Source organism: Sminthopsis crassicaudata, chromosome 3, assembly GCF_048593235.1.
Source record: "Sminthopsis crassicaudata isolate SCR6 chromosome 3, ASM4859323v1, whole genome shotgun sequence".
Taxonomy (NCBI): Eukaryota; Metazoa; Chordata; class Mammalia; order Dasyuromorphia; family Dasyuridae; genus Sminthopsis; species Sminthopsis crassicaudata.
In genome coordinates this window covers 51,632,396-51,657,838 of record NC_133619.1, presented here as the reverse complement: position 1 = coordinate 51,657,838, position 25,443 = coordinate 51,632,396, and the positions used below count along the sequence as shown (strand labels likewise).

At 33.0% G+C, this 25,443-nt stretch overlaps 1 protein-coding gene across 1 annotated transcript in view; it reads right to left on the bottom strand.

Annotated features, from left to right (window-relative positions):
- Positions 1-25,443, bottom strand: part of TRIP12 (thyroid hormone receptor interactor 12) — a 158,062-nt gene that overhangs the window by 47,886 nt on the left and 84,733 nt on the right. The window contains 10 exon segments of the mRNA XM_074298481.1: positions 5-73; positions 1,834-1,995; positions 2,154-2,246; positions 3,100-3,195; positions 3,299-3,334; positions 5,563-5,711; positions 8,937-9,032; positions 10,603-10,686; positions 15,643-15,779; positions 20,669-20,774. Coding sequence (XP_074154582.1) covers positions 5-73; positions 1,834-1,995; positions 2,154-2,246; positions 3,100-3,195; positions 3,299-3,334; positions 5,563-5,711; positions 8,937-9,032; positions 10,603-10,686; positions 15,643-15,779; positions 20,669-20,774 — 1,028 coding nt within the window.

The window sequence follows — 25,443 nt, the reverse complement described above, 5'->3', positions numbered from 1 at the left end:
TCACCTCTTCATGCTGAAAGTTGTCCACTAGCCGTGCAAAACAAAGACAAGTACTTTCTACTGATTTCTTGTCCTGTATTTAAAAAAGTATTTGAAATGTTATTCAATTATAAAAAAAATGATGCTTCTATCTACATCATTACCCCTTCCCACCCTCCACCTGCTTTCAATGACTTCTAGAAAGTCTCTCAATCAAATGTTTATTGAAGAATACACAGAAAAACTTAAAATATATAGACTTGTATGTTTTATTTATTCTATGTGCTATGTACTTGTCTCCCTTACTATAACATATTAAGTCAGACTTTATTTTGTTCTGTATATTGTTATCCCTAGTTCACAACAGATTTCTTGGCACACTATATATAGTTGATAAATACATTGTAATTAAGGCAAATCAGGTGTATTTTAAATGTCTTAAGATATATTCTAAAACAATGACTGATTAATTATATTACTTGTTCTCTTTCATTAATAAAAATATAAAGGTTATTATGTCGTAGATGAATATGCCTTCAAAAGGCAATCTTAAATATTATATTAAACAAATCTAAAACTGTCAGTTTCAAAGGAATATGGAGAATTTCAAATATTGGTAAGCTCAGAGTGACTACCATCTGAGATATCCCAGATCTATAGCTGAAATGGGGGGGAGGGGGGGGAAGGAGAAGGACTAAATAGTTGAATTTGCATGATTCACAAAATAAATATAGTTCTATATTCTCTATATAATAGAAAGGCAGGGAAAAAAACTTGAGATTAGGCTGAATAGATGCCTTCTTAGATTCAACTTCATACAAATTTCAATTTACATGTGTAAAGTTAGGCCCACTAACATATCGAACAGTACTACTATAAAATACCAAGCAAACAATATCAAAGGTCATTAAATATGTCATCTCTAACAAAAGCCATCATTTGGTCTTATTGAGAGCTCATTGACTATTTTCAACATAATTACTTGGATAAAGGGACTTAAAAGTCCCAAGAGAAAGGTAGCTTATAAAGCAAATACAATTATTGAAGAATTCCAACAATCTATTAAAAATGAAAAAGAATCTCTTCCTAAGTAATCAATGTGCACCAAAGATGCCATAGAGAACTATCTAAAAAAAGTACCATGTAAATGGAAATTTCATAAGAGTATTTATATTCAAGCTATTTCATTTCAAAAACTTTTGGAAAACCTTTGGATACAAGGTGTAAAAATTGTATCAAAGAAACTTGTTTCCTCTTCCTTTCACAACAACAATAATAATATATCCACAATAGGATTAACAGCCAAATAACCTTTATGGAGAGTTTACTATGCACCACATTGTGTGCTAAGTGATTTACAATTATCATCTCATTTGATAAAAAGTAGCTGCATTTTATAAATGAGAAAATGGAGGCTTAAAAAGTTAAATGAAATGACTTGCACAGGGTGGGTCACATAGTTACTTAATATCTGTATTCAAATCTTTCCAACATCAGGCTTGATGATAGAGAGTAAGCTCTCTATCCATTGCACTACCTAGCTATTGCTAAGGCTAATTTCAAAAGTGATTGCTTTATAAACAACTACAGCCTACCATTAGTCAAATAATTTCTAAATGCCAAAAATGTCCATTAATCTCAATGTTTACAAATAAAACCTCATTTTTTCTGAATATTCACTCTCATCTCAATTTGATGTGCAAGTCCAAAATTGTGTAAAACAGAGCAGTACTAAGGAATATAAGAAGATACATATTCTCAAATTGTTTATCAAATGGAGAAAATAAGCAAGTTTTTAAATCTTTTTTTTTTTTTCAAGTGCATAAATGTGACAAATAACTCTTTTTCTTTTACCTGGTGGGTGAGCCTTTGGGTAAGCAAGGGGAGGGAATCTGCCACAAAGTGAAATTCATCTGGTGTGATACTCTGGCAGCAATTAGCTGCAATGGCTAGAGCATTTCTCTGGGCATTTATGCTGAAAAACTCCAGATAGAGCAGGCAGTCGGCCAAACCTCCCTACAATACAGAATATTGTTAGAAAGTAGAAATAGTCTTTCTCAATAGCAACAGTATCTTCAAATGACCAGGTGTTCACTAATTCAAAAACACCACACTCTGGGCTACAGACAAATCAGAAACCACAATTCAGGATATGAGGGAGGAGCTGTACTTACTGCCTGCAGAATGGCTTTGCTATGTCTACGCGACAGCATCTCCAAGGCAGTTAAAGCCTGCTCTGCCACATCAATACATTGAATCACTTGCAGCTACAAGACACAAATAATGTTAGTTAAGACTCACTCTTAATTTCTAAGGATATACATATTATGTGAGTGGAAATTAATTGAAGAAGCTATAATCTTTATAAGCAAACTATCAATTTTGGAAAAAAAAAAAAGTGAATATATTTTTTCTACACAATTCGAATTACTTGCTTCTTGACTACTACTCTGAAAAACAAAACCTGTGAATTACCATAGGGAATAAAATCTAGTTCTAGTTATATAATAAAACACTTTTTGAAAAAATTTTATGTCCTCTACTACAATTAAAAAAAAAAAAAAAAAATTTATGTTAAACAATAAAACAGGACCAAAAATGATAATTTCCGTTACACATTTGCCCGGCAAATCTTTTAAAAGGGTCTTTTAAATATGACAGACTAGAAATTTGGTCTACACATAGATCATATGAAAGTACCCTTCTGTAGCAACTCACTTGATGACTTTGATCAAATGACTGTGTCTCAACCTGCTTAGCTTTAAAACAAATATTAAATGCATATCAACTAACATGGGATGATCTTTAGAAATGAGATTTTTTTTTATATTTATCAAAACTGAAAAAAGGTACAATCATAATAAGGTTATTACTATAAAGTGTGTACCTTGTGTGTGATCTCACAGAATATATCCTAAATAAACTAAGTGAGTTAGCTAAATAGTCAAGTATTTTTCAAAATCAATTTGAAGGACTTATTTGAGTGACTAATGACAGGTGATGAGTGCCCATGTACACACACACACACATTTTGATGTAGTACTTTACAGAATCTAATTTAATTCTTTATATAGTTCTTTTGAACTTGCTTTTCAAAAATCAATCAAAATTTGGAATTACCTTCTCCAAAAAAACAGGAATGGCATCCACCACCACAGCAGATGATCTAGGAAGTGCTTCCATCATGTATGTTAAGGCTCGACAGGCATGGTTCATCTAAAAAAAAAAAAAAATTGAGAGCTCACTCCCAATGCATTATCTTTTAAAGTAGAACTGTTTTAAAAATTTTTTTAAAGTTTTAAACAATCTGCATACTTACAATATCAAAATTATGCTCCATCTGCAGCAGTGTTATCTGTGAAGAAAACATTTCTTTAAATTTCTGAAATGGTGTTTAAAACACACACACACACACACACACACACACACACACACACACACACACACACACCTCTTAAAAAATTCTTTTTCCTCCATTTAAACAATAAAACTTTAAAGCTATCATGCAGGCCAAATTTCATGTTAAGAGCCTGTCTAGGTCTATACAAGTTGACAAGTTAAATTCTTTAATATCTAGATAAGTAGGCTGTTCCTATTGAAATGGATTTTTTAAATGCCTTCACAATTCATGACAGAAGACTAAGCTTTTGGGCCAACCCATTGTGTAAGATATTTCTCACGGGGTCTTGAGAGTTGGAAGGGACCTTAGTTACAGGCCATGAAGTCCAACCACCTCATTTTACAGATGAGGAAACTGAGGCACGGAGAAATAAGGTGACTTGCCCAAGGTCAAGACATATAGTCAGTGGCAAACCAGAATATTCACACTCTGGTTTCCTGATTCCAATTCTTGCCCTCTTCCTACTGCACCACACTGCCTCCAGATTTCATAGTAAATCCAATACTACTGTCCTCATATCTACTGATTCAACACCTTTAATTCCTGAAATTGGGAACCATGTTCTAAGCTATAGGTAGACTAGAGGAAACAAAATCTCAAATTTCCTTTTAAGAACTGAATAATACATAACTATATCAAACAAATGCCCTGAAGGAAATGGACACTATGTGACTACTCATCTCTTATACTAGCCACATGATTTTAGCTCATTTAGTATGACATACTAACAATAGAAAATATAATCACCATATTAGAATAATGAATTGTTATAAACCAGAATCTAAGTGACAACTTTAAGGATATTTTCTTGATGTAGGCATTCAACATTATCATGAATAAGAAAAGAAATGTGCACTGACAACAAAATTAAATATTTTAAACATAACAGATAAAAAATGACATTCCAAATATCAATGTGCTTTCTCACTATCTCATGACAAATTAAGAATGTAGAGTATCAATGCAAAATTAGGGAAGGACAAGAGATCTATGTCAGATACTGCAGAGAAAGCAGAGCCATAGGTAACAAACAGCCCAAGTGTTCATGAGAAGACAGAATGTGCTGGATTGGGAGGGGAATTAAATGCCAAGCATTGGGGGGGGGGGGGGGAAGTTTGCACTTGGACAGGCAAAAGTAACCAAAGATTTCTGAACAGTAAAGTAACATGATCAGATCTGTGGATTAGCAGCAGTGTGTATGGAGCAGAAAGAACAATGAAAAGCCTATGGCCACAGGCTATACAAGAGACAATAACAAATTATACTAGAATGATGTTAAGGAGAATAATTTGCGTCAGAAACAAGAGATAAAGGTAGAATCAACAAGGTGTGCAAACACTTAAAATATGTGGAAATAAAAAAGTAATTCACACCCTTCCAAGGAATAGCATGAAACAGGAAAAAGCTAGTGCCATTCAATATACAAAAAGTGCTACCCTTTCTAAAACAGACACAAAATGAAAAGGAGAAAGAAAATACTATGTGATCGATTCCATAAGATCATAAACCTACAACGGGAAGGATTTCCAGAAGCTATTTAACCCAACTCAAATCCTTGATCTTAAAGATAAGAAATAAAGGCTCAGAGATGTTCAGTCACCTGCCCAAGGTAAAAAAAATAGAGGGTGACAGAGGTGGGGTTTGTATTGAGGTACAACCTGTACCAGACACCTGAAAAGATCAGCCAGCCAGGTTATTAGCTGTGTAGTCACTCATAATCAGAATACTCTTCATAGGATGAGGGAAAGCTAGCCCATCTGTCACTCCACAAAAGCACATCCCTATCCTGTGTACTATTTAATATCAACAAATAATAAATTTTCAAGTTAGCATAGTAGTCGGTGTGGCATAGTGGATAGAGTTCTAAACTGGGTGTTGAATTATCCCTTGCATATCATAAATATCGGAGACTACAGGCAAGTGCCTTCAGTCCCAAGCCTCAAGTCTTCTGATCTCTGAACATTACCTGTAGTAGCTACTTCACCATCCATGGCTATCAGGCTTCAAGGAGATAATATTAAAAAATATACTCTGTAAACCTTAAAATACTATATAAATATCAACTTTTATTTCAATAAACAAAATGGTAGAAATATGTAGGAGGCTTTAGCAAAGAAAAAGATAATTATGGTAAAGACACAAAAAACCATTTTAAAACCCCACCAAAATCCTATCATCCTTACCAAAGCTGGAACCACACTTTTTACTGGAAACCCTCCCAACGTCTCCTCATTTCCCATGACCAATAATTGACACATCTCAATCACTGCCTGAAGCTGCTGACTTTCATCAGTAGCTTGTAGTCCTTGTAGAAGCTGCTGGGCCTTAGAACCTATAGAAGAAAAAGAACCTTGCTTTACATTTAAGGAACCATTAATTCCTTGGTATAAAAAAAGCCTTAGGTGAAAGAGCACTTGTTCTTCCTTCTTTTGGTTTAAACTAAAACAAAAAAAGAAACACACCATCTCTATACCACAGATCAATATATATAAAGAACTGCTAAATAACTTGGTAACTACACAACTTCTAAGCACCCAGAATGGTTTCAATATGATCCAGATGTTTTCTATGCTTTAATATATCTCCATATAAATTTTTTAATTCCTTTTTTTGTATGAAGAATAGGGCCAAACAGAAAATTCTACAAATCTAATATATATTTGGCCTTAAGGGAATATATAAACGACTCAAAAAGCTGGCATTAAATTCAAATCTGAAACATTTCAATTAGATTTTCAACCTTATGGAATAAATAGGGACTTAACTACAACTCTATTAGTGCAGAACCTTGAATTTTCTCTGATTGTTCTCTTGCATATAGGACTAACAAGTTCTGAAAGAAAAAGAAATATTGTAAAGAAAGCATTATTTATAAAGCTAGATATTTAATTGCACCAAAAAGTGCTGCACTGATGTCTTAAGAGAAATTCAACAATTCTCTAAAATTCCATTTGGTTTCAAGTTATAACAAAAATGGAAATAGTAAGAGTAGTTAGGACCTAGGCAGAATAAATTTGTTATATAAGCATTGATCTGCAAAGGTGAGAACCTAAAAAGCACTAAATAGAGTTAGTGACATAATGAATCAGGGCGCCTCCTTTTTTTCTTTAAATTCCACTGTAAAAAAGGCATCATGAGAAGAAAACCATCTAAGCTTTAGGCAGTTATCCAGTCCAAATCAAATTACAATGTACAATCAAGGCTGGTGACATTTTTCTTCCCTTCAAGAGCACATATTTTTAATATAAATCTTTCTATACAACAGAATTTGCACTGTCTTTCATTCTTTATCAATAAACTTGAAAAGTGGGAGGCCTAGTGTGAAGGCAGTGCTGGTCTGGAATGTTGGAATGTTACCAAAATTACAAATTCACGGTCCAAATGAAGAAATGGAGGACTTGAGAAAGTTGATCTCATCCCAGATGGCTACAGGGGCCATGAACAGTCAAGCTGGGATTCTAAGCTCTTGGGTTCCCAGGAAAGACTCGAGTTCTAATCTCATGTCTAGCTTTACTAGCTGGGCAACCATGGACAAGTCAATGACTTCTCTCTAGCTTTCTGTTTCCTCATCTGTAAGATGTATTCTCATTACACGGGATGATTATAAGGATCAAATAAAATGCATTCTAAAATCTTCAAGTGTCTAAATTTCAGTTATTAGTTTCATACTAAAATTCCAGAATGGATCTGGACATTCTGACTGCAACTAAAAGTAGTTTTAGTAATTAAATAATATGCCAGAAAAGTAGTAAAGAATATGCATTTAGTGAGCCTTTAACAACTGGGAAAGCCCATTGATTACTGCTAACCTTTGAAAAATATTTATTATGATGCTATGAGTTCCAGATAAGATAACCCTTCACATTAATATAGTGACAGTTACTGTTTCTGGAGATGCCTTGCTTCTTCCCCCCCATAACAGACACTCCCCTAAACGCAAGCACATAAGGGCCTCTGGTAGCAGAAAACAGTCACAGTGGTCCCAAGGCTGGGTTTAGACTTACCAAGACCTAGTTTCTGATCCTAACTGATCCTATACAGGTGATAAAATAAATATTAAAGTTTATATTGCAATGATTTTTTAAAGTCCTAGAAGATTGGCATGAAAGGACACTATCTTAATATTTCTTTAAAAGGCAGTATTTACTTTCAATATAGGATGAGATTAAGAAACATGATCATTAAAAACAGTATTGCCTAATACAAAGATTTTCTTATTAAGGTGTGGGCTGCAATCCATGAAAGCTTGGACAAGTCACTCACTTTTCTGTGCCTCAGATCACTCAATTCACAAATGGAGCCAATTAGAGCTTGTGTGCTAATCACAACCTGTGACTGAAATAAGACTACCACACTCCTATCAGCAAGCAGGGAGACCCTCTGATCAGCTAACCCCTGCATCAACACTTATGTACAGCATACCAGGGCTCATACCAAAGAGCCAAGGCAGTTTTCCCAGGTGAGACAAGGCTGTTTTTTAATACCTCATCTCATTTTCCAGGTCTGTTCCTGCCAAGACTATACATCACAGGAAGGCACATTGATAGTAGGCTTTCTTCCCCATGTTTATGAAGTCCTTATATTGGACAAATATTTCTTTAGGAAATGAAATAAAGAATTTAGATAATGGGGTAGTTCTAAGGGACAATGAGAACCTCAAAACTTTCTTACAGATTTTTTGATAATGGGCTTCAGCTCTAATTTTTTATATCAGAACAAACTAAAAACTAAAGACTTCAAAAATATAAACTTAAGGCTTGTCCTAATTCCACACACACCCACACCCACCACACATACATCTATATTTTATTTTACCTTAAGAACAAATAACTAGAAATATTTAACAGATCACTATCATTATGTGTCTTTAAGGTTTAACATATTCTGATGTTACCTCAGAAACAAGTCTCAATAGACGAAATAATGTGTTTGGATACCATTTTAACAAAAATGCTATTTTTAAGAGCACTAAAGCTAGGACTCTGTAAAAAAAATAATAAATAAAAAATAAAAAATAAAGCATAAAATGATTCGTGGTTCAAAACATTTTTAGCTCTAAGTTTAAAACTCAATACACTCCCTCATTCTGTGACAGCACATAAATGTATCTGTAACGTGGAAAAAATAATAATAATAATAATAAAAAAAAATCTTTAAAATAGATTTACACATACAGATAAAGGATGTTAAAGTTCAAATCTGTATATAGATGCAAATAACGTAGGCTATTGTGTATGCACATCACCAAATACATAACTTAAATGGATCAGTTTTATCATTCCATCTATCACAAGTTCATCTGACATAACCCAAGATATAATTTCCAGATATACTATTAACATGATTTTAAAATATGACAGTCTGAAAACATATTGTTAAATGTTAGCCTTATAAGTTAACATTTGCTGATAACAAAGGAATTGTGTTTTTAGAAACAGGCTAAGGTTTATGAAGACTCACTTTCATTCTTAATATTTACATTAACAACTAACTAATTGAAATAACACTAAACTAATAAGGGTTTGGAGGGGAGAACTAATTTAAAACTATGGCTTACTAGCTCCACTTCCAATTGTCCTGTGGAAAAGTTGTGACATCCGAGGACCAAGAGGGCCGAACAGGTGAGGAGGAAGACCCCTAGCCTCTAACAGAGCTAAAAAACAAAACAAAACAAAACACATACACACACACACACAAAAATAAAATAAAATAAAATAATAAAATAAAATAAAAATAAAATAAAACAAAAACAAAAAGAACAAAACAAAAACAAAGAGAAAAGAAAATTATGAGCTGGCTTAATGCAACTGATCATACACAAAAATTTCTAACACAATTTTACATGATGATTACTGATTCGTAAATTACAGATCCTACATTAAAACTGTCAAATACAACCTTTACACTTTAAGACCCTTGTGTTTCTTTAATTTACCCATTTTATACCAAAACAGTAAAAAATTAAAATTAAAATTAAAATAAAAAAATAAAAATCAGTGCTGTCAGTGACTCAGGATCATGCTCCCAAACAGAACCCAAATAGGTAAATTTTCAAAATCAGATCAAGTCCCAATTTCATTTTTGCTATTTCATTTTTTTAAAAGTGCAAGTCAGCACAACACCATTTTAATAATTTGAAGGAGAAATCCTCAAGTGATTTATTATGCATCTGGTGAAATTAAGAATGGCGAACAAGATGCATGACTCACAAAAGCTGGAATATTAAGAAGTTCAGAATCTTAAAATCTTTAAAGAATTCTCACAAGTTACAAGGCTAAACTATTTTACAAATAATATGCTTCTTGTGAGATTAGATTAGAGAGCTATTACAACTCTTGTAGTTGAAAATAACCCATATTAGGGCAAGTCTTCTATCCAACAAGTTTAAAGAATTAAAAACACTTTAAAAAAATAAAAATAAAAAGGCACCTGTAGCATTAGATACGTTGAATTAAACTGACGGCCAAAGATTTCAAAGAAGAACGAACATACTATAAAAATTAATTTAATATATTTAAACTTTTTTCTTGATTGTCTACTTCTTTTAAAAACGGTACAAATATGCTGTAGTGAGCAACTAGAAAAGGAATAAATCAACATCTAAATATGTACATACATTATTATACTTATATTACTGTGACATTGGCACATAAGTTTAACATTATAGTTTAACTTAACTGCTTTGACATTTTCCCCCTTTAAAAATAAGTCATAAAAGACTTATTACAACTATTACAGCTACATAGACTTGTCCCAATAGAGAATATTACATTCTAATAACAAGTGTAATATATTGTCAGACTGATTCCTATATGTACAAAATTGAAGACTAAAATAAAGCACACAGTAAATAAACTACTACCACCACCACCTCCACCACCAAAAAATAAATAAATAAATCAGCCAAAGAATCCTGTATTTTTCCATAACAATGTAAATTCCAACTATGCAAGACCTTCACTAACAATACTTTCCTAGTTCCACACTAGAAATAATAGAGGCAGATGTTTCTTCTTATACTGCAAAATCCTCAAGTCTCTAAAGAGAAGAACCCATTTCTCCGAAGTGTAGACATAGTTAGAAGAAACATGTTCAGATGATAAAAGTGCATAACAAATGAAGCTGTCTGAATGAATTTCAGGAACCAAAAGTTAGAACCAGAACCAATGGTTTGTGGATTTACCAGTAGTTTCTTGTAAGCCCAATAACTGTCTTGTTTTTACCTTGCAGTCTTCCCATCTCTGAATCATCTGACTCACTCTCACCAGAGGTGGTCATGCCTACAGCCCCAGCAACAGAACTAGAAGCTGGAAAGAAGAAAAAAAAAAGGGGGAGGGGGGAGGATTACTTAATCACCGTATGATTGGCTTCTCTTTTAAAAAAAGTTTTAACAGATCACAAGGGATCATGGTGAGTCAGTCACTTCTCTGCCCTCAAAGCTGAGCACTGTGTCCTCTGGTGGTCAAAGGAGGAGTCAGCCTTCGCAGTGTGTGTTCTGTTACAGCGTGAGCACCAAAGCGCGGCCTCTGCAGGTTGTCCACGAGTCCCTCTCAGCGGGCCCAAAGCAGGTCTCTCTGAAACTGTTCCTGAATGAAATCTTGTCCAGGATTCGACTGCTCAAACTCAACTCAGACAAGACTGATAAGACTGGGATGATGTTAAATCAGAGGACCGACCTTCCAAGGCAGCATTCAGAAATAGTAGCACCAGAAATTGATATTTTGGGGAAATGCTCCTCCAAAGTGATGTGCCTTCTAGGAAGTCTTTGTTCATCAAACTTCCTGGACTCTAGTCCTGGTAGACAAAATGATTTCTCTATTTCCACATTGTAAGAAGACTGAATCTTCAGGATGAAGGTACTGATACATACATTACTACAACCTTTCACTAGGTAAAGCACTATTTGGAAATAGCAAATGTCCACCTCGAGATTTAAACTAAACACAATAGCTCATCTACTCAGGAAAATCCTAAAACCACAAATGCCAATCTGGCAACCAATTCAGAATCACCCAATAAAAGTTCAAATTTATTAAGGAATATAGCAGGAAAGGGACCTATACTTATAAAACTAGTTGCTTACATTTCCTCACATCTTCTCCTTGAAAATAAAAGCCAGCCCTTTGCACCTGGCCTACCTCAGATCACATATCATCCAGCACATCTGAAGCCACATACCTGAATTGCTTTCAAGCTTAGTTCTAAAATTAGCATGTGTCTCTACTAGGAAGAATGTTGCTACTGTTTTTTTTTTTTTAAAGAAAAGTAGACAAATTGTAAATAGTGAAGGATAAATTTTTTAAAAACAAAATATAGGAACACCAAAATGCCACAAGATTCAAATTATTTTCATGTTTTCTTAATACAAAATCAAATATTTCATTCTATCAGGAGTAAAAACCTTGCCTAAAAAAACTTATGCTTTAGAATTAAGTGTTAATGCAAGAATATGAAATGACTAAATGAAATATCATTTTAGCCAAAGCAAAATAAAATGAAATAAAATAAAACAAAACAAAAAACCAGTACAAGCACATAAAGGCCATTTATAGCTGGTAATATAAATTCTTAAAAACCAACAAGCTTGGACAACAATGTTGTTCCTGAGAATAGAGTGTGTATATATGGCTAACATTTAAGACTACCCAAAAATTCACTTTTTGGATCCTTTGGCTCTATGTATGATCATCAATAATATTTTGAAAAATTAAATGTATCGATATTCTTGGTAGGGAAAAGTCTACAATGGATAAATTACTTAGATCAAGAAAGAACTCAGAGAAAAGCTATTTAAGCTCTAACCTTAGTGCCCAATGCAGCTTTCTAAGACTGTTGATTATAGTGGAGTTCTTAATCTACATCAATAAAAGAAGCCTCCATTGAAACCGTTCCCCTTATCCCTATCCCTATCTAACCTCTCCAGCACCAACCTACCTTACAAAAAAAAAGGAAAGGTAGCACTTTTAATATTACTTGTAAGAATGTTTCAAATGCATCAGAAAAAAAATTTTAAACTATATTTTGTAATGACATACACCAATATTTCAAAACATATAAGAAGTAGTGCTGAGAGTCTACCCAATTTCACAACTTTAAGAGTCTAACAATAAAGTGTGATATGGTAATGTTATATTGATAGTGATGTACTAAGTACTTTCCTTGTCCAATGTTCTATCTCTTGACAAAGATTACTTAAAGTCTCTTCTCTGCAGCTATTGATCCATGTGTTTAGATCCTTACTACTCATGATAGGTCAGTAGTTCAGAAGAGACTGTCCCACACAAATTTGCTGTATTATATGGACTAAAATTGCTAAATGCTGACATTAGGATGGAGGAAAAGAGAATTAGTTTATTGTTGCCTACCTTCTGAATATTCTGGCTGAAATATTCTGGCTAAAAAAATTCGGGCTGAGATTAGAGGGAACAAAGCAACTATCCAGGTATGAGTGCAAAAATTTATTTCCCAGGTGATAATCTATAAAACGCTGAAACAGCAATGGAAGTTGCTCAAAGTTCTATATTGCTCTTTATAGTACTTTAATCTTTACTTATTTTGTTCTCCTTGACTGTGAACAGATTTTTATGGTATCAAAAGGCATATGCACATAAATATACAAGAAGCTATTCAAATTTATTATATGATGTCTAGTTTAAAAAACTAAAAGGCTACTGGCTACTATCTAGGATATAATTGAAATTCTGAACATGTATATCAGTAGCTGTGATAAACACTAGTACTATATGCCTTGATGTGGTCATAAGAGCCACCATTTACTTTGAGGACTATAAGAAAAGATAAAGAATAAGAGAGAGATAGATAATAAATATTTCTTTACCTTTCATCATACATTATAAAGAATGCAACTAAAGCAAACTGGAGGTATAAAAACCTAGTTCACTTTTTTTTCTTGCCCTAACAGATAAACATATACACATACATGTATGTGTGTGAGAAATTTCCTAGTATTGTTGCTCTTTTGTTTTTCATTTTAGGATTTGGCAAGAGAGTATCAAAGTTTACTAGCTCATATGATGGATACCTAAGCAGAGTTCTAATGGCTAAAGGAACCCCATAAAGTTGAAAGATTTTGGAGGTACTGTCAATAGATGCTCTGTTGTAATCTGGGTCAGAAACAAAAAGGGCTGTCTCAAATTAAAAATGAGCCATAAATAAATAGAACAAAAGACTGAATATAACCTTAATCTGGCTCAAATTCTTAGAGCAGCAGTTTTGAAATTCTTCAAATTTTCTCTCAACCTTGATTGTAATTATCTGTCAAGCTAATAATAGATATTAACAAAGAAAGGACTTAGAACATTCTGTAGTTTGTGGCTATTGAGAACTCCAAATATTCAAATTTGGAAGATACAGTATGGACCCAAACACATTTACCAAAGAAATTAAAATCACTAAGTACCATTAAGACACAGGGTAGTTAAAGCTGGGGGAAGGGGAAGCCATCTTTTCAACTGTGGAATGGTAACAAAACAAAGCAAAATGGAGAATAGCTGTTGGGGGTGGTAGGGGGTGGAGGGCTTACACAAAAAAAATCTAAAGTTTTATTTTTATTATTATAAAATTTCTAAATAGTTTAAAGAGGTCTTGTACAAAATGTAAACTGCATGGTTTACCATTTTTACATCACACTTAACAAATATATCATCCATTTCACAAATTGGGTAAACTAAGGCACAGATCTCTAATAACTTGTCCACTTTGCCTACATTATCAAAGTTAAGGGGACAGTATTTCTATTACTCTCATATATATATATGTCAGCTACACTGGCTCTACAATAACCATCTATAGATTCATCCTTATCTATGAATAACAATACTAAAAAAAATTATCTTTCAATACTTACAATAAATGTAGTAGTCTTTGGAAAAGTATATATGCAGTACTTTATCAAATATAGTAGAACCCTCTGTAGGAGAATATGGCTAATAACAACCTTAAAAGTAATGTCATGTCATATTTTAGGACATAATTTTGCTTGCATTATATCAAAAAACACAATATTGTATTTTAGTAGAAATTAGAATTTGAATAAGAACAAATGGTTTTCTGTAAGGCTCCTCTTGCTTCCATCTTCAGGTTTGAAACTAAAAATACCTAAAGCAAGCCTCCATTATATGTTAAGATGGATGGAATATATATGTATTTAGAAAATTTCTTAACAGATAACTTCTAGTAAAAGAATCTTTATAAAATATACACTGGTCAAAATAAGTTATTAATAACTCTAGCAAAAATATTCAAGAACAAGTGATAAAATCTAACTATTTATGCTATCAAATAATTGAGAACTCGACATAGACCCATCTCAACAAACTAATTAAGTACATATTCAAATAGTTATGAAGTTTGGGGGTAAAGTCAGAATATGCTAAGAGTAAAATTTAATGTATGAAAATTTAAGGGCATCAATGTTTTTGAGAAAATACCATAGCAAAATTATGTTCACTTCACAATGCAAAATCGGACAATGCTACACAAACAGCATCAAGACTTTATCATAAATATATAAAGTCTATATCATAAATATCATAAACATATACACACAAATAAAATGAAAATTCACCCTTTGTTACTGACTTTGTTTGTGAATTCCTAAATCTAAAATTACTGAGCATACTGCTAGTTTTTTACACAAAATAATTTCTCAAAGTCTACCAGGAATCAAAAATTTGAGGCATTGTTCATTAGTGCATTAATTTTAAAGGCTAATGAAAAAAGGATAACAACTGTATTAATTGATGTAATTTGAAATCTGAAAAAGGGAAAATTAAAATTTTAAGTTACTTTCGCAAATGGGTATTGAAGTTCAAATGAAAAATATTTACCTGGAAAAAAAATTGCACATAAAATACACATACACACACACATACACACACACACACACACACACACACACACACACTTCACCTCCCCAGCAAAAAAAACAACAAAAACAAAACAAAACACCACAAGCCTGTTGTTTCACTAATTAACATATGTAACTAAAATGCTTTTACTTTGGACTTAAAATTCCTAAGTGTTAGATTATAAGCCTTCCCATACCACCTTTCAACCCATACTAATATTTCCATATAATCAAAACATATTTAAACAATTTTTAGTGGCACGTGGTAACATTTTAATGCTAAAATAACAGAAAACAAATACCCTGAACTATTCCCCTTAATTGCCCACCCATCTCCACCCTGCATTTTGGGTGGCATGGCAGAGATGATGCAGGCCATAGCTGTCATGCCTACCTGCAGCTCCTTGTGGAGGTTCATCTGTGCGCGCAGCTGATGAGTTCACTCCATCCTGATTGCTGTCAGGGTCCGCCATCTTCTCCTGTCGGCGAGCTTCAGCCGCTCCTCTTTTGCCCAGGCCAGAGCCTCGCCGACTAGAGGGACAAACGCCGCCATATGCACTATTACCAGTTAGGCAAAGCAATCAAGAAAGAAGAACTGTGTTCTAGCAAATATAGCACAAACTCACACTGTAAAAATGGGAAGGCCAGGGTAATTAAAGCTGGAAGCTATTTTATAAATCATCTAGTCCATCTCTTTAACTTTATAATTTTCATAAGAGAAATAGCTGAAGACCAGGAGAATTAGGGCGACTTACTCAAGGTTACAGAAACAAGTAGCTAAACCTTGAAAAGGGCTTGACAGAAAACCAAAGGTTCTTTCCACTAAAAATTCCTTTTACTTTTATTTTTTTGCTTTAAATTATGGAATATTTCATAGGCAATCCTTAAGCCCAATCTGATCCAATCACAAAAACCCTTAAAATTATAATAAACTAATTCTACAATATAATAGCAAATTAAGTTTCCTCATTTTGCTTGTTCTTTTTTTTCCTACAGTTCCAGAGAGATTCTTGAAATAATGATGATTAAATAATAGGACCATAGTTTAGCAAACAGAAAGACCTACTAAATAGAACTTTTCTTCTGCTGAGGCTGGACTTTAAAAGTTTTCCCTATATTGGGGAGCAGCTATGTGGCACAGTGGATAGAGCACCAGCCCTGAATTCAGGAGGACATGAGTTCAAATCTGGTCTCAAGACACTTTGCACTTTCTAGCTGTATGACCCTGGGCAAGTCACTTAACACCAATTGTCTCAGTGAGAAAGAGAAAGAGAGAAAAAGAAAGAAAAGAAAAGAAAAAGAAAAAATTTTCCTTATTTTTTTCAGATCACAGATTTTTAGAATGACAATTTTTCTACATTCACTATGGACAGGTCTTTGTTAAATTTCTGTGCCATTCAAAGAACAACCAAACCTCTTATGAACTAGATAAAAAAATAACCCGCCCCCCCAAAATAATAATAAATAAATAAATAAATAAATAAATGAATGAATAAATAAATAAATAAATGAATAAATAATGATAATGATAGTAAAAATTTTAGTCTCTTAAAGAAAATCAGACACCCAAAAGCAGATCATAAATCATATTCTATTAGGTCAAGCTTATAAATTTGAGAGTTCAATGCCACATTTATATAATAATATATTGATTTAAACAAAGTGCCTTTAGCAATAATGTAATATCAAACATTAAAATATTTAAATTAACTGAATACAACATTTACCAAGAACACAATGTGTACAGGTTTCTGTGCTAGTTGGTTGATCCAAGAGAACATTTAAATAACATGGGGTGATCGTGGATTTTATAGCCCAGTAGGGGAAAAGTAATCAACACAGATTAATAAACAACACACAAATCTGTTCAACAGAAGAATATTTATAAATGAAGCCTTATTTCAAAATTTAGCCAGGACTTTCATATAATTTATTTGGAAGTCAAGAATGGCTTTATAAATCACAATAATGTGAGATTAATAGGAAGTTAAAAGCCAAATAATTTAGAAGACATTCTATACATAGGGAATAGCTTAAGGGAGGGATAAAAATGGCAAAGTGCCAGGAATATTCACAGTCTCCATTAGCTAGATAGCAGAGGACATAGAAGAAAGTACAATGAGATCAAAGCTAACAATAGTACTAGGTAAAGACAGGAATGAAATGTTAGGCAAACAAATCTGAATTTTACTTAGTAGACAAAAGGGAATTCCTTAGGATTTTTTAGCAGAATAGTTAATTATAGAAAGTAATGTATAAAACAAACTGAAGAGATCAGATGAGATACCTCTTAGGAAGTAACTAAACAGTAATGGGGGCCATTTTGAGAAGGAAGGCTATTTGTAAGGTGAAAGGGCAGAGGTACAATAAAATGTTATAAAAATAGCACCAATAGGATTAGATATGAAAGGTGAAAGAAAAAAAGAAATTAATTTGGAAATTAAACTAAGGTGTCAAAATAGCAGATCTTCACTAGGAATTTACTAAGTAGGAGGAGGAAGTCTTGAAAGAAAAAAAGAGCAGTTTGATGAACAGGAGAGACATTTCAAATTAATGATGTAAAATAAGACAATGATGAAACATTAAAAAATTTTTAAACTCAAATCTCCTTGTCATTGGTCAGAATTTAACAGGTACTATGTACTTACGTTGTTTATACTGAACTATTACAATGACTTCAAAACATAAATGTGTTTAAATATTTCCAACTGAAGAAAAATTTCAAGTCATTTAAAAACTTATTAAATCATGATTCAACTAGTCTCTACTCATACTTCCATAATATCACTTCAGGAAGAAAATAAAATGAATAATGTAGACACACAATGATGTTCAACTGATTAACTCCAAGTGCAGATTGAAGCACACTTTTTAAATTTTTTTTCTGTATTTTTTGTGTGTTTTCTTTTGTAACATGGCTAATATCCAACTAGAATCCAACTAGAATTTTGCATGATTTCCCATGTATAATTGACAAAATTCTTGTCCAGAAGTAATGGGTAAGAGACACGAGGGTAGGAGATTATTTGGAACTCAAAAAAAAATTTTTTTTAATTTAAAAATCTTAAAAGTCAAATTAGGAAATATTTAAGAAATTTTAATGAAATAACATTTTTATAGTCTAACAATAACTTATATAGAATAAATTCTAAATAACCATGCAATTAATTCACTAAATAAGGAAGTTTAGATAGTGTAATTTCAAACATATTTAAATGCATTGAGTTCTTTCTACATTTTAATCAGATTATACACATTTTTATCTACCTCTTGAAATTTATGAGGAGGAAGAAGAGAATACAAAGGCCTATTTTTCTACTTTCACATTCATATATCAACTATATATTTAATACAGTCTACTCCAGTGTCAAGTTAGAAAATATTGCTAAGTTTTATTAACTTGAATGAGGTATACAGATAACTATGTAAATTTAAAAACTAGTTTTTCTTTCATATACACACACACACTCCAAAAATCAATAAAGAAATTAAGAGGAGGAGGGAATAGGAGGTGGGGTATAGAAGGCTATGTAAATTAATGGGAAACAAGATGTTCCAAATTTTATGTATCTATGTGCATGTATCAGTCTAACGTACTTATGTGTGTATGAGTGTAATATGTGTGTACATATCTATGTTTGTATATATATATATACATATGTAAGCATAAATCTATGGTAAACTATGTCCTGCTTGAAGGAGTGGGGGGAAGAAAAAGAAGGGAGTGCTTTTCCCACAACATCACTTCTGAAACAGTTAAAAGGATACTTTTATAATAGCAGAAGAAAGGAATGTTTAGCTTTTAGAAAAGGAAAATGTCCTATGGGCATGATAGAGGATGCCTTACTCTTACTCATTTTCTAATCTCTGATTCCCCAATCATTTTCTTTGTGTAATTTTGCTTCCTAGGTAAATCTATTACCCACTAGGAATACTAATAAGTGCTCTAAATGCTAAAATTTCATTTGCTAGTCTAATCCAATAATATTTAATCTTCAAAGAATTTAGGTAGTATTAAGTTTTTGGGGGGATTTATATGTCCTTTAATTTCCTAACAAATAAGGTAACTACTCATTTCACATAAACTTAGAAGGTAGGACTTCCCATAGTTCAATTGCTCAGCCTTTCACTTTGCAATTAAATCATAGTAGCAATTACTATTACAGTCATGAAAAATTATTTGAGGAGTCTAAAAATACATTACATTAAAATTTTAATTTTAAGATATTCTCCACAACCTAAGCCTTGTATGTGTACTATAAGTACTTACATGTCCACCTCAGCCAAAAATATTTCAAACGCCGGCCCAGAAATTCAAAATTGAAGGATCAGTTTAGCTAAAGTATGAAGGGCCATCCAGAGTCTGGAATGGCTAACACAGCAAATCTGAAGACAAAGTTCTTAGGCACTCAGAGGTTGCCCTTTTTCCTTCCCATAACACTCTCCTCCAAAGAAAGCATGAATTTTTAAATATTTAAATTTCATAAAGAACAGATCTTTCATGAAAACAGCTTTATCATTTGAATTGATATTATAATAAAAGATATTCAATAAAGTCACAAAACTCTGAGATGAAAATTAATTACAGTTATTCAATGAAACCAAAGGTAGCTTGAGCCCAACTCAAAAGCTAATTGATAGAAATCAACTTTAAAAATAAGAGATAAGTATCTCTAGATAGAGAGAAAGAAGAATTCAAGATACTTTTAACCTGTTGAGCAATATCAAAGTCTCTTTCCTCAGCAGCATTCAAAATTTTTGACTTTCTGTTCTTAAAAGGAAAGAATCAGATCTTCTAAGAGGGAGGGAAAAACTGTTTTTTCATTTAGTTCCAACTTAGGTGTCAGGGAAGAGAAAAATAAGGGAACCACCAAAGTGGTCATAATCCCCAAAGTGGAAAGCTAGGGACAAAAAACAGCTTTTAAGTCTAAGTAAAAATTGTGCTAAAGAAAAGTGTTTCAAGTATTTTATCTAAAAATGTACTCCAAGAAAATGACATGCTTTATTGAATTATATTAAAATTTTATTCTTAAAAAGATTTATTTAAAAATGTAAAGAGATGTTATGCTTTTCAACATTATGCTTAACAGCTTATACCTCAATGTTTGGACCAACTGACTAAACCACAGTGATAGAAAAAAATATAACAGAGAGAAAACAGAAAAATGACAAGTGAAAAACTAGTAAACTAAAAATCACAAACTGAGAAACAAATTAATCAGAAGAAAACGTACTATCCAGATCACATGTTGACAATTAACTGACCTACTCACTGACTGTCCCAGGTTAACTGTGAACAACTGTAAGATGCTAATGGGCATTGGGTGAAAACTTCCTCTTTGGGGAAAGTGAGATTAGGTGAACAGTATTATGATGAGAATAAGGAAGGAATCCTCAGCAAAACAAATGTTAATAATTACCTGGTACTAGCACAGGAGCCCGTGGTCTTTTGGCGTGTGCTCCGCCGCAAACTGGGGAGCTCAGCAGGTGGTGACTCACTGCGCTTCTTAGAAGGTTTTCTTAAACCTATATATTAAAAAACACCAGAGAAGTTTTAGGCATAAAAATGGATAAAAATTAAAATCTTATGACATCTGAGTGCATATCAAAGCATACTTATTTTTCATAAATTTTTTCATAGGTTTTTATTTCTTTGGGCCTGCCTTTCACATGACTAAATACAGAAATATGTCATGCATGATTGCTTTATCATTTTGTTTACTGTCTCAGGGTATCATGAGAGGGAGAAAAAATCTGAAACAAAAAAAAAAAAATTAAATGAATGTTAAAATTTGTTTTTACATGTAGTGTGTTTTGTGTGTGTCTGTGTATAGAAAGCACCTCCCAAATATTATAAAATAAATAAAAGTTTTAGGGAAAAAGTGAACTTCATGGCACCCCAAGTGAAATGATATACCCACGCTCTTATCATTCAAAGTCCCTAAGTATCACCTCCTTTCTTTTGAAGTACTTCTGCCCTGGAGTTCAGGTTCAAGCTCTATGTCTGGGTTCTTATTATTCACCACTCCTCCCCATCAGTCGCACAGCTCCTTGTACATCTCAATAACCTACCAATCCCAGAGTAAAGTATATTTTACATTTCATCTCTATCAGTCTTTCCCATATTTGGGTCTATTCTTTCTCCACTACCTGCCTGCTGATTCTGAGTTTAGTGTTATATAATGTATAAGTTATTCCAACCAGGCTTGATTCCTTGTCAAGACTAGTTTCCTGGAGAATTTATGAAGCACTTCTTTTTTCTCCATCCTTCCCACACCTCCAAAATTTTCAATCTAGCATACGTGAGATATAAAAGCAAAGTTAATGAATCCTGACTTGAGTTTCATGTGACTTTGTTATGAACTCTAGAAAGAGGTTTGGGGACGGAAGAAAAAAATTATTATAGTAAAACTACATTAAACTGGTCAAACTGTATCGTGAAATTTTTATTATCAATAGAAAAAAGTTCTTAGGAAGGAGAGAAAAAGATTTTGGATGGATTATTTAACCTATTTAAGTGAAATGAGAATTTTACTTAATTATTTATGTATAAAAGGTTACTTGTAACCAGAAATAAATTACTTGTACTAAAAATCAGAATTAATGCAGGATTGGAAAGGTTTCTCATTCAATTAATCCCCCAGATACATTTAGTATGTTTACTATTTGTGAAGGACACTGTGTGAGGGATCCTGTGAGGAAGAGAGTTGAGGTTATTCTTGCAAGTAATAAATATTTTAAAATACAGTCCTATATTTTAGACTACTACTCTTGTCCCCTTTTCTTCTTGCAATATTTAACCAGAATTAAAACTTGTGCAAATATCTAAGCATTCTCGTTATGCCATGCCTGATTCGCACAAAAGAGGAGTATATAAAGAAAACAAAGTGACAAGATTGATATGGCAAAACACAAAAGAACAGCTTTAAAAAATTTTTTAAAGTTTCTTTGGCAATAAACTAACAGAAAATAATCATCCACTGAAATGAGCCACTTCACATTTGAAAATGTCTCTTTCAAAAAAACTCTAGAAGATGAATTATTCCATGAGCTCACAAACCTTTGGCTGACATCACAAAACATTTCATCTTGCTCTTGGGAATCTCCTAGCTATTTGAACATTTTGATTGGGAACACTGATTGACCAATAAACCACCTTCCATATAACTGGGCTTTAATATTAAGGTATTCATTATTTTCTAATTTTTTGTAAAAATTTAAAATACCTACCTAAAGAATTGGTGAGGAAAAAAATAAGATAATATGAAATACTTTAATTCATGAGAAAAGGGCATCATAAGTGCCACTATATATCATTATTAAATCCTCCAAGAAACCTACTTATAAATTGGCTTTCAGTTATGTTGCAGTTTATGTAGTATCCATATTAACAATGTCATTAGTACCAAAAAATTTATTCAATACCAAGATACTGTCATACATATCATTATAAAGAAAAAGATAAAAGTTGTGTAACAAATTACTCAGCACAGGGTCAACTACCTCTACAACTCTAATTTCAAGTTGGTGACATGTTCCTTACCACTTTTTTACATTTGTATATAGTCACATTAAATGGGACATTACACTTAATATAATAATGCTAAAGAACAAAGAATAGAAAAACTGAGATTTATAACTGGAATCACAATCACACTGCAAAGGAAACTGATGGCTGAAGTGGACTGGCTGAATTATCATTGCTCCCTCAAAGCACTACAGTAAGTATTTTGACATATCTTTTTCTACCTTTCTTCCCTCTCTCTTTTTCTCCTTTCCCCCTCCTCTTTTTCTCTCTCCACCCCCCCCCAAAAAAAACTGTTAAAGAGTGTGAATAAACAGTTTTATAATACTCCCTTCTCTAGTAGGGAGATCACATTATTTCCACCGTACCTACCATCAAGTTAGAATGATTCTCATGTTCTCTGTTCTAACGGCTAAAATTGAAGATATTAGTATGACAGTAATGTTTTGAAATTTTTAACAGTAAAATTTTAAGCTTCCAGATTCAATAATTCTAAAACACACTAGATAAACATACATCATGTCACTTTTCAGACTGGAAAGCTCTATATACCTAAGCAGAAATATACTTTCTCTTGATTACATTCATGAGTTTGCTTTCTAGCTAGTATGACAAGAATTTTAACTTTTCCTAAAAATAAACACTCCCAGGGCATTCATTTACTATAGGCCTGTGTATGTGGGAAAGAATCATCTAATTTAATATTGGTTAATTAAAATAAACTAAGAATTAAATGTGCAGAATTCTATGTACAAAAACTATATTTGTACCCCTTGCTTTCTCCTCCCTCCCCCAATTAGGGCTTTTTGTTCCTCTGTATCTGTGAATACTCGAATGTGTAAAATGTGGTTTGCTTTCATCACTTTCTTATTCATCAAAAGCTATTTTTCCAATATGGAATGTCAAGGCACTATTAACATGGTACATATGCCAACCTGCAGAGTAAAATGTAAAACTTATGGGGAGGCAAATAGGAAGAGAAGAGAGAGCATGAGCTGAAGGCTTGATAGGAAATAACCTGGTTTGATTTTTTAACTCATACTTATCCCATCAAGAACAGACATTGTAGTGATACCATCATCAATTGCAGGCTGATAGACAATACAATTTTACTTAGAAATTAAAAAGAGCTTTCTTTGACTAACTAGGTATATGTAACTTTCCTCAAGTGCCTGTGTAATATAAGTTTATTACAGCAAGTTAAATGGATTCAGATAAACATCAAATAAAAATGAGATCTTATGAGAGCATTCAACACTTTAAAGAGGATTGTGATTCTTTACTGGATTCAAAAGATTCTTTTCCAGCTTTGGTCTTCATGATCTTCAGTTCTATTGTACATCTACTTTACTGCTGTACCCTAAATACTCCAGAATCTTTCCATCTGACCCGCAGCTAAAACTTACAATATATGTCATTTTCCCATCTAGAATATGAGCTCCTGGAAAGCAAAGCCTATCTGGATTTACTATTTGTATTCCTAGCACTTAGCCAAGTGTTTTGAACATGGTAAGTACTATTTAATGAGTGTCCTACTTATTGCTACCTCTATGCCTTCTCTCATGCTATTCCTATTCCACTCACCTGGAAAACCCTTTCTCTTTCTCTCTGCACCAAGCTAAATTCTATAATTCCTCCAAGACCTCCATGAAAGAGAACTATGCTTGATACAGAACACGGTAGTGGTTGGTGAGCTTGGTTGGTTAGAACACTGTGCTAATGAGGCAGAGATCCTGGAATGAATCCTTAGGGTAGTTCAGGTGGCTTTTCTCCCTTTCTTCCTTCAGCTCTGCCAGTACCTTGTCCTGTCAGGGCCATCCACAGCCCTAAATAAAAAGAAAATGCTTGCTGGTCCCCAAAACTTGCTTTACTTCTGTGTCTCTGGTATCTGATATTCTCTGCACCTGGAATGCCTTCTTAATGATTTATGCCATTTCCACAAGTTGGCTTTAAGAGGCTTCTCCAATTATGCCCACCCAAATGAATGACTTTCCTATCCATTTCTTCACAATTTTTGCATATTACTTTATGGTAATATTTTAAATACTACTAACAAAGTTTAACTGAACACTAAAGTCTTACCTAATACCTTTCTTAAAATGAAGCAATCTGAGTAAGATTATTACCAAATATTTGTCCATTTGTAATAATAGTATTTCCTCAGAAATAACCTTATTCTATTTTCACAGAACCAATTAATTCCTGGGGCAGCAAGGTATTATAGTATTTCATGGAATACACAGAATATATGGAGGGGGTAGTCTTGAAATTTAGGATAAAGTAAAATGGGAAGATCGTGGGCTGCTAAGTAGAACAAGTCTGACAACCTGTTTAAAGCAAGGTAATTTTACTGCTTAGGTATTTACTTTGCTCTTCAAAATCCTTGGGATTATTAAGCCAAACAAAAGTAAAAATTTATGTATTTAACAATTCCCATTTACTTGTGATAAACTATGAATAACAAAAGGCTTTTAATAACAAAAAGGACCAGAACATTTGTTTTCTCATCAAAAACTACTGACTATGCTAACAATCATGGCATTGCTTTTATCCAATATAGTGATCACATCAGAACGCCTGACTGACTATAACATCCCTGCAGCCCAGGAAAACCTAATGGCAAGTTTCAAACATGATCCTTATCTCCCAACTTCTCTGTGTAAAAGAAGG